This window comes from Psittacula echo, assembly GCF_963264785.1.
Source record: "Psittacula echo genome assembly, chromosome: 2".
NCBI classification, from domain to species: domain Eukaryota; kingdom Metazoa; phylum Chordata; class Aves; order Psittaciformes; family Psittacidae; genus Psittacula; species Psittacula echo.
The window spans coordinates 68,406,090-68,417,938 of record NC_137737.1 but is presented as its reverse complement, the minus strand read 5'-3'; the positions used below and the strand labels follow the sequence as shown (position 1 = coordinate 68,417,938).

At 47.9% G+C, this 11,849-nt stretch overlaps 1 protein-coding gene across 11 annotated transcripts in view; it reads left to right on the top strand.

The window, feature by feature from the left end:
- Nucleotides 1-4,042: 4,042 nt before the first annotated feature.
- The window catches only part of HIVEP1 (HIVEP zinc finger 1), a 131,760-nt gene continuing 123,953 nt past the window's right edge, over nucleotides 4,043-11,849 (top strand). For 8 of the 11 annotated variants that reach the window (XR_013956254.1, XR_013956255.1, XM_080610579.1 and 5 more), the window contains exons 1-3: nucleotides 4,056-4,172; nucleotides 4,788-5,046; nucleotides 6,815-6,961. Coding sequence is in view for 9 of the 11 variants with exons in the window: in XM_080610579.1 (XP_080466705.1) it covers nucleotides 6,906-6,961 (56 nt within the window). In the remaining 2 variants the exon portion in view is untranslated. Of the gene's footprint in view, nucleotides 4,173-4,787; nucleotides 5,047-6,814; nucleotides 6,962-11,849 lie in introns of all 11 variants that reach the window. The other 3 variants (XM_080610582.1, XM_080610577.1, XM_080610578.1) reach the window with 2 other exon arrangements.

The following is an 11,849-nucleotide window of genomic DNA, read 5'->3' as shown; positions in this document are numbered from 1 at the left end:
GAAAATCTCAACTTCTATAGAGAAATAGCGCTCAGTCTTGTTTTTTCTTTTGAGAACTTCAGAAGTTCCCTCAAAAATTCCCTGAAGCCTTAATAATAGAGATTCCCAGTAGCGTGTCAGGATGTAATGTACAATGTAAAACTTTCACATTTGATGCTCGGCATAGTTAGATTTACCACACTGCTTCACATTCAATATATGCCAAAAATTCTAGCAAAATCACACGCTGTTCAACAGGAGATTTATAATGGGGTGCTTAACTATGAATTATTTAAAAGTACCTAATCTATCATGGTTTCTTGAGAGCCTAATGTGTGTATGTGTATATATTTATATGTAAAATACCCGTAAGCCATCACAGAATACCAGTTTCTGAGCGTAGAGGTTTTGAGCATAAAACTAGAGGACACTTAAATATAGGTATCCTACTGAAAATGCAGTGAAGTTTTAAAAAGAAAAAAGCCTTAATAATCTTCCCTTTTCAGATATACACACACAGTCATTTAAAGGGAATCTGTATCCTGTAGGGCTCCTCTTGGGTGAAATTTTAAACATATCTAAATTCTGCCATGAAGGATTTCTTTCAGTGTGCATATTGATGTGGCATTTTAAATCTCGCTGAAAACTTTCACAGAATTTCCCTCGGTTTGCAGGTTTGAGAAGATTACTATGTGCCTCCTACTAGCAATCATCCACAGTACTTTGGGAAAAGTACTTTACTGAGTGGGTACACACTTCCTTTCTACTGATGGAAAAACAGATGGAAAAAGACAAAGTGTTCTGCCCTGGATAAACAGCCTGCTATGTTGCCTTTTCAAAGCCCTTGGGACTTGTATTTTCTACCTGCCCATGGGGAGCTTGCAGGGCTGGAGGCAGCTCGTTGGCCCCCAGTTCAGCTCACTCGAGGTGACCAGGCCGAGCAGCATTTCCAGCTCACAGCTGCCTCTCCAGCCCCTTTATAAGATGGCCATGGAAATAACCTCACAGGGCCAGCCTTTAAGGTGTTTTGTCCTCTGACCCAAACCGGCCTTGAGATGACTCAAAAGATGTTCAAGGGTAGATTGGCTGGCACCATCTGGCATGCCCCATGCCTCCCTGTGGACCTGTCTCCTCTCTGACACCTCATGGAGTTGGTCTTGTAAAGGCACTTGTGCTTGCTTGCAGAGGAAGGGCACCTCTTGTATTCCTGCGCACATCCACGGGGAGAAAAGGCTGGATTTTTCAAGCTGCTGGATGGGATGCAGTTTGATGACTTTCAGCAGAGGAACAGTTTCCTGCTGGCTCCAGAGAGTTTGCTGTTGCCTTTCATTTCAACTTGCACATTGAAGCATCTGTTTTGAACTTACTTAGGTCCTTGCAAAGAGATGAGTGACACAGGACTTCCTCTGGCACCAGCAGCAGCTGTGGTGGGTCCTTTTTCCTCAGACATCTCATGAGGAAGGGCCGGCATCTGCTGCTTCCTCCCTGATGACTCTGGTGACAAAAGCCTGAAGCCTTCAGAGAATGAGTGGCAGAAGAAAGAGCCAGATGCCACGTACCACAGAGGCCAGCAGGATAGACTTCCAGGGACAGCTGAACAGAAGTCCAGACCTAGTTTCAGAGGTCACTTTATCTCAGGTTTGTGACTGGTATGCTAATGTAAGTTTATGGCACCTGCAGGGAGATACTTGGATTGGTGCTTTCAGGCTAATGGCAATTTTGCTCTTTAGCAAGTTGGAGCCCTATGTCTATAAAAGCCAGAGGAGGAAGAAACCAAACAAAAGAATCTTCATTCACTCGTTTAACTAGAGTTGTAGAATACAATGTTTCTCCTGAAAATACTGTCTGCGGGTCTGATCTTTCGTGAATCTCTAATTCTGTGATGAATACCCCAACTGCTTGGTTGCAGTGTGAAGGCAGGTTGAACACTTTTGCCTCTTGCACAGTGAATGAATACTTCTGCTGCCTCCAGGCAGGAGGCAGGACAGGTTACCCGCAGCAGAGAACCTGCCCCCGTTGTAAACCATAAATGTAGGGTATAATTTAAGGGAACTGGAGAAGAAAAATAGCCCAGGGCACTGCCTGTGGCCAAAAGCTCAGCCCGAAGCAGTGTCATATCTGTCCGCAGCTCTGCAGTGAGCTGCTCTGCATCTTCTTGGCTTGATTTCTCCCATGTGAAAGCGGGATGAAAGTACCTGTCTGTCTTGTGAAAACCCTGCCTGGTTAAAAGCAGTTTGAAAGGAGGCCCTGTGAAAAACTGGAATACTCTGGAAACGGTGGTCATGCTCCCTAATGCAGGGTCTGCTATGGACCTTACAAGGGAAGGGTGTAGCACGGCCACAGCGCTTACAAGCTGAGCGCAGGGGGCTGCCAGGGGAGCACAGGCACGGGAGGAAGAGCAATAGTGAGGTGATGCAAGAAATATTTAATTGGGTTTATTTGCTGAAGGCATCACGTGCTGGCTCCAAACGCAAAGCCCGCGCGGCAATCACGAGCTGCCAACACCTTTTCGTCAGGGAGTTCGGATTAAAGAATTAAAACGCGAAAGTCCCCATCCCTAGCGCCGAACCTTCTCCCCCTCCTTCCCCTTCTGGGGGTGGGAGGAGAGGAGGGAGGCACGGCGTTTCCTGGGGCGGGGGGGCAGCCGCGGGCCGGGCAGGGTGACCCCGCACGGGTCACACATGCGGGCTGTGCACACACGCACAGCTGATACAGGAAACCCCACGACGGCGGCTCAGCCTCCAGCCTCCCCCCGCAACCGAGCCCGCGGCCCGGGCCAAAAAAGGGGCGCCGCGGCGGAGAGCGCCGCGCCTCCTCCTCGTATTTCCTCCCCCGCCCACTTCCAGCGGCGGAGGGGCTCGCTGCCGCCCGCGATGCAAAGTTAGCCGCGGCAGGATGCGCGGCGCGGCGGTGAGTTTCCGCGGCGGTGCCGGGGCGCGGCGGAACGGGACGGGATGGGACGGGACGGACCGGGCGGGCGGCGAGGGCGCGGGGAAGCCCGGCCGGGCGGGCAGTGTGGAGGAACCTCCGGGATCTCCGTGTCAGCCGCAGCTCTGGGCGCCTCTGTGTGTGTGCGCGTCCGCCCGTGCCGGTGCCCCGGGGGCCGGGCCGCGGCAGGGGGGAGCGCGACGCACACCGGTGCAGCGCCCCGAGCGGCGGGGGGGCAGCGGTAACTTTTGTCCTCGAGGGGAGGAGGAGGAGGGAAGGCAGCGCAGGACCCCCCCACCATGAGGGACCCTTTATACCCCTCCCGAGGAGGCCCCGGCTTTGGGGGTGGGGGAGCGGCCCGGGACACTGGTGTCCTCCCGGTGCTAGGCGGCTGTCGGCGGGGGAGTCGCGCGCGCCTGTCGTGCCTCACGCTGCGCCTCCGCCTCCCCCCCCCCCTCACCCCGCACCGGGCCGCGAGGAAACCCCCTCGGTGACCCCTCCCCTGACCCCTCCCTCTCTCCCCCTCCCAGCCCGCCCTCCCGCCCCGGCTAGGGAAAGGGGGCGGGGCCGGGAGACCCGGTGACGTCACTGCTCCGGCCCCGCTTCCTGCAATAGAAAGTGAGAGAAGGTAAAACACCCTCCGCCCCCCCCCCCCCCGGCCCCCCCGCGCGCCCCTCCCCCCGCGAGTGACCGGGGCGCCTGTGGGGAGGGGCGGGGCCGGGAGCGCGTCGGTTCCCCCGAGGGGAGCCCGGAGGATGCGCCGGCCCCCCCCAGCCCCGCCCCGCCTGTCAGGGGAGGCTCCCCCCGCCCCCCGCATTGTGCGTGTCCCCCCGCCATGGGGGGGCTCCCGGGTTGGCCGGCTCCCGTGTGGGACATGGCGGGGGGGGGGGGGGGGAAAGGCCGGAGGAGGGGTCTGCGCGGGAGGCGGGAGCGGCGGCGGCGGGGGGCTGCGGAGGGGGCCGTGCCGGGGGGCGGTGCCTTGGCCGGCCCGGGGGGACGGTGCATGGAGGAGGGGTGGATGTCGGTGCCGGGCTCTGTGTGTGCGTGTGCGTGTGCCCGGGCGCGGCGGCGGCAGCGCTGGGTCATGTTTGTGTTTGAGGCTGTCAAGTGAAGGAGGTTCCCGGCCCCCCCCTCTCCCACCCGCTTCTCGCCCCCCCCTCCCTTCCCTCCCGCCGCTGCTGCTGCCGCCGCCGCCGCGCAGGGGTCGCCTCGCTCCCCGCCGCCGCCATCAGCCGCCGCTACCGCCGCGCCGGCCCCTCCGCCAGGTTTGCAGCGGGCGCCGCGGGGGTCGGGAGGGGGGCTCGGGAGGCGCCGCGCGGAGGGGGGTGCGGGTCGGGACGGGTGCTCCCCACCGCCTCCTTTCCACCTTCCCCCCGTCCGTCCGCGGCCGGCGCCCCCCTCTGCGCGGAGCTGCGGCAGCCACAACACAATGTGTCCTCCGCCGGCGGCGGGGGAGCGGGCGGGGACTGGGAGTCCGCAGGCCCCTCTCATTCCCCCTCCTATATCCCCCCAGCTCCGCCGGGCCGCCGCGGCACCTCTGGGACGCGCGGGGACTGCGCCCGCCCGCGGTGTCCCCAGGGGAGCCGGCGGCACCCCCCGCCCTGTGCGGGCTTGTCTGTGCGCTCCCCCCCCGCTTAGCAGCCGGATTGGGGGTGGTGGGGGTTCCGCCGAGCCCCGGCCCCACTCTTCCTGCTTCCCATCCCCGCCGCCGTCCCCGCTGGGCGCCGGGCTCCGCCACCCCCCCTGGTCCCCCGTCCCCCCCCCCCCTCCCCGGCATGTGTGCAGCGCTTTGTTCGGTGCGGCGTTGCAGAGGGGTTTTCCCAGGCTCCTCCCTCTTTATTCATTCATGGTTTTTTTCCCTCTCTCCCTTCCCTTTGCAGCGCTGCTCGCACATACCGACGGCTCTTCGGGTCCCCGGGGGGACTGCTGCCTCCCCACCCCGCTCCCTAATGGCATTTTTTTGGGGTGGGAGAGGAGGGGATATATATGTGACCGCTGAGTTTGCGAAGGCTCGTTTCTCCCTCTCCCTTTTTGTGTTGTTTAAACGAAGGAGAATGACTTTTCGCGTGGGTCCTGCGCGGTGTTTCCGCCGTGGCTTTCACACGGCCATCCCTTCCCCCGAAAGAATGAGTCCTGCCGGTGAGCGGGGGAAATCGGTGGTTTGAAAGCGTAAATAAGATGTCATCAGTGCTGCAGGGGAGCGTCGGGAGGTGCTCACGCTTTACGGATACCCGGGAGGGCGGTGGGGGATTTCAAACTCCTGCTCCTAACAACTTGCATAAAGAAGAGACTGGTGTTGATGAGAATCTTTAAAAACCTCAGCCCGGCAGCACACAGAGGAAAGAGGGGGCTGGAGTTCAGGGGCTGCTTATTCCTCCAGGCAATCCAGCCGCTTCTCTGCATTTCCAGTTTGTGTCCGAGATGAGGAAAATGGACCTGTTAGCATCAGCTTTTGTTTAATTTCTTAATCTTCCTGTTAACCTGGCAGATAAAGTGCTACGGGAAAAGAACTTGATAGGCTCTGTCCTCTGTTTTGGATTTTTTCCTTGTTTTTCCTGTAACATGCAGTAACACCCTAGTGAAGAGCCATCACTCAGAGTAACATTTTCCAGCCTTCCTTTGTGTCAGTTGCAGTCAGTTTCTTCTCCAGTTTGGGTTCTTTTATGCAGTAACAGACAAAAGAAGCATTAAAAATTAATGATTATATTCCTCAACAGTGTGTAGACTGAAGGGGTGGTTGCAAGTAGTCTATTTCAAGTGGGTTTGGATTCCATTTTTACAAAAACGTGGTTGTCTTAAACCCCCAAACCCCACCAAAATCCACCAAAATTAATACTTGACAAATGCTAAAAATTCTACAGAAGCCCTCCTTTGAGTAGCTGTCCTTAACTAACTTGGCCATATTAGGGACAGTTCTGAAGAAAAAAATCTGTTAACATGTGTTAGTATAAAAAAAAATGAAAAGTGGTTAATTTGTTTTGTTCAGCTGGAAGAGTGAAACTGTACCGATCATTTTCTTTTGTAAGTTATTGTCTGTAAGTCAGTTTGCCCTAGTTCTGTGTGAGATTTCACATCCTGTAGCATTTCAGAAACTGAACAATGCTGCTTAAACTGGAAGCAAAGCACAAGGATATTTGAAATGTAAGAAAGTTTTGTTTAATCTTGAAAAAAGAAAGATGTAGATTTGGGGGTTCAGATGTAGGTTTCTGCCAATATATCACCAGATCTGTGTGTTAGGCTGTTAAAAGAATTCCCTGGTCCATAGGGTTTCTCTGTATCGGGGCTTGTAAATCTGATCCTGTAAATGCAGGGGCTGCTGCAGCCATGCAGGACCATGCCAGAGCAGAGGCTTACTGTGCAACAGCTTGCAGGTGGATCAAGAGCCAGTGTGATTCTCTGCTGTATGCTGATATTTTGGAAGAGATACCCTATGGGGAGTTCTTCTGCACTGGCGCGCTCTGTGTAATGAACCTGGAGGTAGCTGATGTTACTAACAGGGTGGGTTGTTGCTGGTGTCATGTGTGTTTGCCCTCTGCTCTGTTCTCCCACCACCCTGAGATGATACAGATCTTAAAGCATGATGTCAAGTTTTGTTTACTTTTTCTGGATTTATTTGCATGGGACATGAGTTGTTGGTAGACATTTTCTGGCTAGAAAACAGCTGGCAAATGTGGAAAAGTGTCTTAGTTTTCTCATGCTTCCTGAGTAATCCCAAAAGGAGTTTCACCCTCATGTAGTTTTCTTTAGATACAGGAACATTTCACTCTGTAAAAGTATAGGTACAGAAATACTTCTTGCTCATTGCTAATTTCTGTAGCCGTTTGAGGATGAAAGGCAGAAGATAGGTATCTTTGTTTTACTTACTAATGCATACATCTTATAACTTTTATTTCCCCCTTTTTTTTAGCATATGGATTAACTGACCCCTTTGACAAGTTTATGGAGCTGCCATCTCTCTGCTTGCTGTGCTTTCCATTTCTGAGAGAAGAAAGTGGTGTATGAGATTAGAGGAAAATGCCTCGGACAAAGCAGATACATCCCAGAAACCTGAGAGGTATGTAGCTCTCAGCTGAGAAAGAAAAGCTCTTTGGAAACTCAGTTGCAGTTTCAATTATAAGGTTAAAGGAATTTGTATTTAAGAAGTCCATTTCGATCCAAAAATAGTTTGCAAGCAACTTTTAGGAGTCGCCTGCTTGACAGCTCTAATTTTGAGATAAATAAGTAGAATCTGTTCTTATTTCTGCAGTCTCTGTGCTTGACAGCGTTCTTGATATCCTCCAGCTTACAGCAATAACCAGTATGAACTTTGAAAAGGCAAAGGAGGATGTAGTTTCCTTACAGGAGAATTTACAGTTGAAATACACAGCGAGGTGGGGAATGCACGTAACCTAGAAGGAGCATGAGGTCTGACAGCCGGTAGTTGTTTTTCTTAATAGTAGTCAGTTTGGCGTGCTTCTGAGGTGACCAAACTCTTTTCCCATGTGTGCCTCCTCACTGTTTATCATCTGTCACCCATGCTACCTCCCGCTTTGCTAGATTTGACCTTGGTCTCCTTGCTGTCTTGCCTTCATACAGCCAAATGGTAGCTTGTTGGCTGTGGAAAAGAGTGAGCAGGCAAATGACCTGCTCCACAAACTGGCAAGCTTACATGTCCAGGCATTTCCTTGAACAAAATCCCAATGCACTTAACCAAGCTCAGGACTGGCAGATGAATGGGAGGAATCTGATCCAATGGTTATTTGTTACTGTCATGGTAGAAGTGGCCCTGGAGGAATTAAATGAGGGGAAAAATACAGGTCAGTTGACGAGCAGACGTGTATGGCGAGGGAGAACACACTTCCATCCCCACCTTCCTACACAGCTTTCAGGAGAACATGCTTCCACCTGCACCCTCACGTGTAGCTGTCATCAGCCTTTTTAATGTGAATTTTACAGTTGCAGTATGGCAGCATCCCTTCAGAGAATAAAAGCGATTACAAAACCACGAACAACAACATAAAGTTTTAGGGGCAAGAACAGCATTTGATTCCAGTTTTAACTTTTTATGCCAAAACCCCAACAAACATCCGCATGTGTTTCAGTTAGTTTACAGTTGAGAGGCTCTCAAGTACTAGTGCCTACAGCTGAGTCCAAGACCTTGTGTTTGCAGACTGTTACTGCTGCTACCACTAAGAATCTCTGCTGGAGGAGACATTTTTGCAGTGTCTTTCTTCACAAGTGCTGAGTAGCATTTTTTTGTGTGATGGATAAACCTGCATCACACATCAGGAATTTCACATTTAGGTGATGCCATTTCCTCTTCTCACTGAATGTGAAGCAATAAATTAGAGCCCAATTTTTAATACTGCAGCTTACCAAGTTGCTGGCATAGCAGAGCTTATGTTCTCTGATCAAATGTAAGAGTGATCTAATTTTAGTACTCTGATACTTACTCTAGTATCACTTGAAACTTAATAGGAGTTAAGTCTGTTGTAAAGCTTTCTATTCACTTACAGAAATGCATTTAAAATAAATAATCTAATTAAACTCTTAACTGTGTAAGAAATTAATTGCTTTTTTATTTCGTTGCGTAATTTCCCCAGTCATTTAGCTTTTATCACACCCTGTAATGGCAGTTTTCATCAGTTCCTATTTTTCCACAACTAATGGAGCTCTTGAATGAAGATGGGCTAAATGTTGAGAAGAGAAATAGAGGTATACAGTGAGCCTGTAATTTGAAATTATGTTGGAATGGCTACATGATTGTTAAAACTACACAGGTGCTACAGACTTCAACACATTGTGAGCATATATTTCTACTATCATGGCTTATTATAAGTGAAGTGACTTGAAAAATCAGTTTACTTCTCATTAGTTATGCCCTATTTCCATTTTTAGTCTAGATAATGAGGAAAACTGGATTTCACCTTCTTTAGTCATCAGTCTCTGAGAATACTGCAGAAAATATTTGCTTAAACACTCAGTTTTTGTTGGAACTTGAGGAGGCCAAAAAATTTCACAGGCCTGTTTTCTGACAGCTTATTTTTGTATACACAAAATTAGACCCATCTTAAGTTAACTCCTTGAAACATTAAAACTTTGAAAAATGTGTTTTTTAATGCTGTGGTTTAATTCAGGGTAATTAGTACTGATGATAACGAAATCTGCAAAAACAATAAATGTCTGTTGTTGAAGGTGAAACTCTGCAAACTCTTACGTTTTATAACTTTCGAAAGACAAAGGTGTAAGATGTATTTTTAGGTTAAAAAGTATTTTTAAGTTGTCTAAACTTGATTGTCACCTTTTGTACTATGTACAAAGAACACTCTGTGGCCTTACCTGGCTTCTTCTTCCCTTGTCCTGGCTCCTCTCGTTGCCCCATAGCAGTCAGATCACCAGCAGCTTTAACTGGACTTGTCCAGAGCCTATCAATGTTTAACTTTTTGAGAGATCACAGTTGAACAACCCTGGACACTGTCTACCCTGTTGTGCATCAGATGAGTCACTTGGGTTGCATTTGCAGTCCAAGTCAGCCTGGAGAATAAACAATCAAGTCCTAGAACCTAATGTATTTTGAAAAACCCAACACAGTCCCTCTCTCCCTCCCCCACAAAAAAAAAACCACACAGAAAAGACCCTACTGTAAACACCTACCACCACCACCACTCTCATTAGTTAATTTGAGGTTTGCTTCAGCGTAAGAGTAAGTTTTGAAGGTTCTAGTATTGCCTATGTTTACCGTAAGCAAACTTATTGTCTGAGGGAAATTAAATAGCTTTGTTTAATATAGAGAGGTAAATTTAAGATTTTGGCAGGAAACCTTAAGGCTCTCCTTTTTGTGACACAGCTCGATTTTACTCGTTTTGTATACTTCTGAGAGAGATGACAGCCTTTGGCAGATTAGCAATGGCCTTGAAGTATCAGGATCCATAAAGAAAGATCAATTTTATTTTGTGTATGTTTGGGAGCTTTTCTTTCTTTTGTGTGTTGAGGTCATCTTCTGTCTCCCCCTTCTTGGTTTTCACTGAGTATTTACAGATGTAAATATACAATATAGTACTATACTAACCTGATTTTATAGCAGGCAAAAACTCCAAACCTGTATCAAGAGGGCATGATATGGAAAACATTATTTTGCAAATTAAAAAAAAAAAATAGTTGGGCACTCATTTTTGTGACTCTGTTAGTGAAGTGGTTTTAATGCCTGCCTTTGAGTGTGTTGTATCTGAAGGGTACCAATAAGGTATTTTTGTGCTGCATTCATTTCATTATGTTTTGTCATATCGGCCTTCCCTGCTTCTCACTTCAAATTCATCCTTAGGGGAAAAATGTTGCCATCACCAGTGTCTGTTTTGGTAAAAGGAGTTGTTCAGTGTCAGGTTTGGTCTCCTGGCTAACCTGACAGTTGTGGTCATCCGCAGCAATAGAGATGAGTGGCTAAAATTTGAGAACAATTGCAGTTTTGCAGGTCTCAAAAGGATATGGGTTCGATGCATACAGGTTGTGGTAAACGCTTAGTAGTTTGAAAGGTGAAGGCCAGAGGTATGCCTAGGACAAGCCTAGCATTGAGGGTTACCTGTCAGCAGTGTGGCTGGAACTGATTTTATAAGCAGGTGTTCCTGATGTTGTCTTAGTCTCTTAAGTATTAAAGATGCTTATTGTATTGCTAATCGAAAACATCATCATTCCATGGTGCAAAAGAGGACAATACCTGTCTTATTCAGACATTCAGAGGTTGCCTTAATTGACTTTATTTGTTGTATAAAGTTTTAGCTCACTAAAACTGACAAAAAGACTACTTTGCGTGTGGTTACTACCATATATTTACATGGCCAATTGATACACAGGTGTAACAAAACATTTCACAGGAGCTGTAATGTATTCCCACAAGTACAGTTACATTAGAGAATCATGCTTTTAGCAGGGCTGAGTGGGCTTGGTTTGTTGTCAGATGGTTGTGAGAATATGGAAGGAAAAACATGGTTCTGTTTACTTAAAAGTACCCAGTTGTATAGTTTAAAATGAAACTTACTTATGTGTATAGTGTTTAGCACACTGCTCTGATTCACCAGTACAAAACTGTAACAAATATTTTGAACTTCATCTCTTGATAAGCTTTCTGTTATTTTTAAGAGGACAAGCTGTTGTTGTTTCTGGTTTTCCTTCTCAATCAAATATTTCTGTTTGAAACAAGTGGCGGACAGGGCCATAAAGTTAACAGCCATCTCCTAAAAAAAAAATTTAATTAAAATTTAAAATTTAATTAATTTAATTTAAAATTTTAATTAATCTTCTAACACTTTGCATTTGATAAGTAAATTTCATATATGTGTATGTAGTTTTGCTCAATAGCTTGGTAGCTTTGCAGTAACCTGAAAAGTGTGCTTAAGTTTGTTGGAAAGCTGAATACGTTCTGGGCCTTACGATGTCCAGAAAAGCTAGGCATCTATGTCTTAAGTGTGATTTAGCAAAGGCTTTTTGAGTTTGCTTAAAGTTATAATGTGCTTTCGATACTGAAATAGGCCAGTCTACACTGAAAGCTGACAGCTTGGTATTTCTTATTAGTGTTCGGTCGTGTAGTCTATAAAACTTGTATATCAATTGGTGTGCTGTGCTTCAGTTCATGATTTGCATTAATTACTTAAGAAAAGCTGATATTTCTCAAGGCTTATTTCTGTAATTTATGCTTGCATGGTTCAGAAGAAATGTGGAAGCACAACATTTGACTTCTGAATCTTGGTATTCTTTCTGAGACAAAAATAACGCTTCAGTTTTAGAGCATTTCTGAGGGGCTGTTGGTGCAGTGTTGGTACATCAGAAGTGCTAGTGGTCCACGCTCTATGGTGTGCCTGTGGATATCTGTCAAGATATTGTCTATGTCTTGCTAAATTTGTGAAGCAAGTATAAGACATAGGTGGAACAAGAAGTCAAGGGTTTTGATTCAGTGACTTTGTTACAGAGAT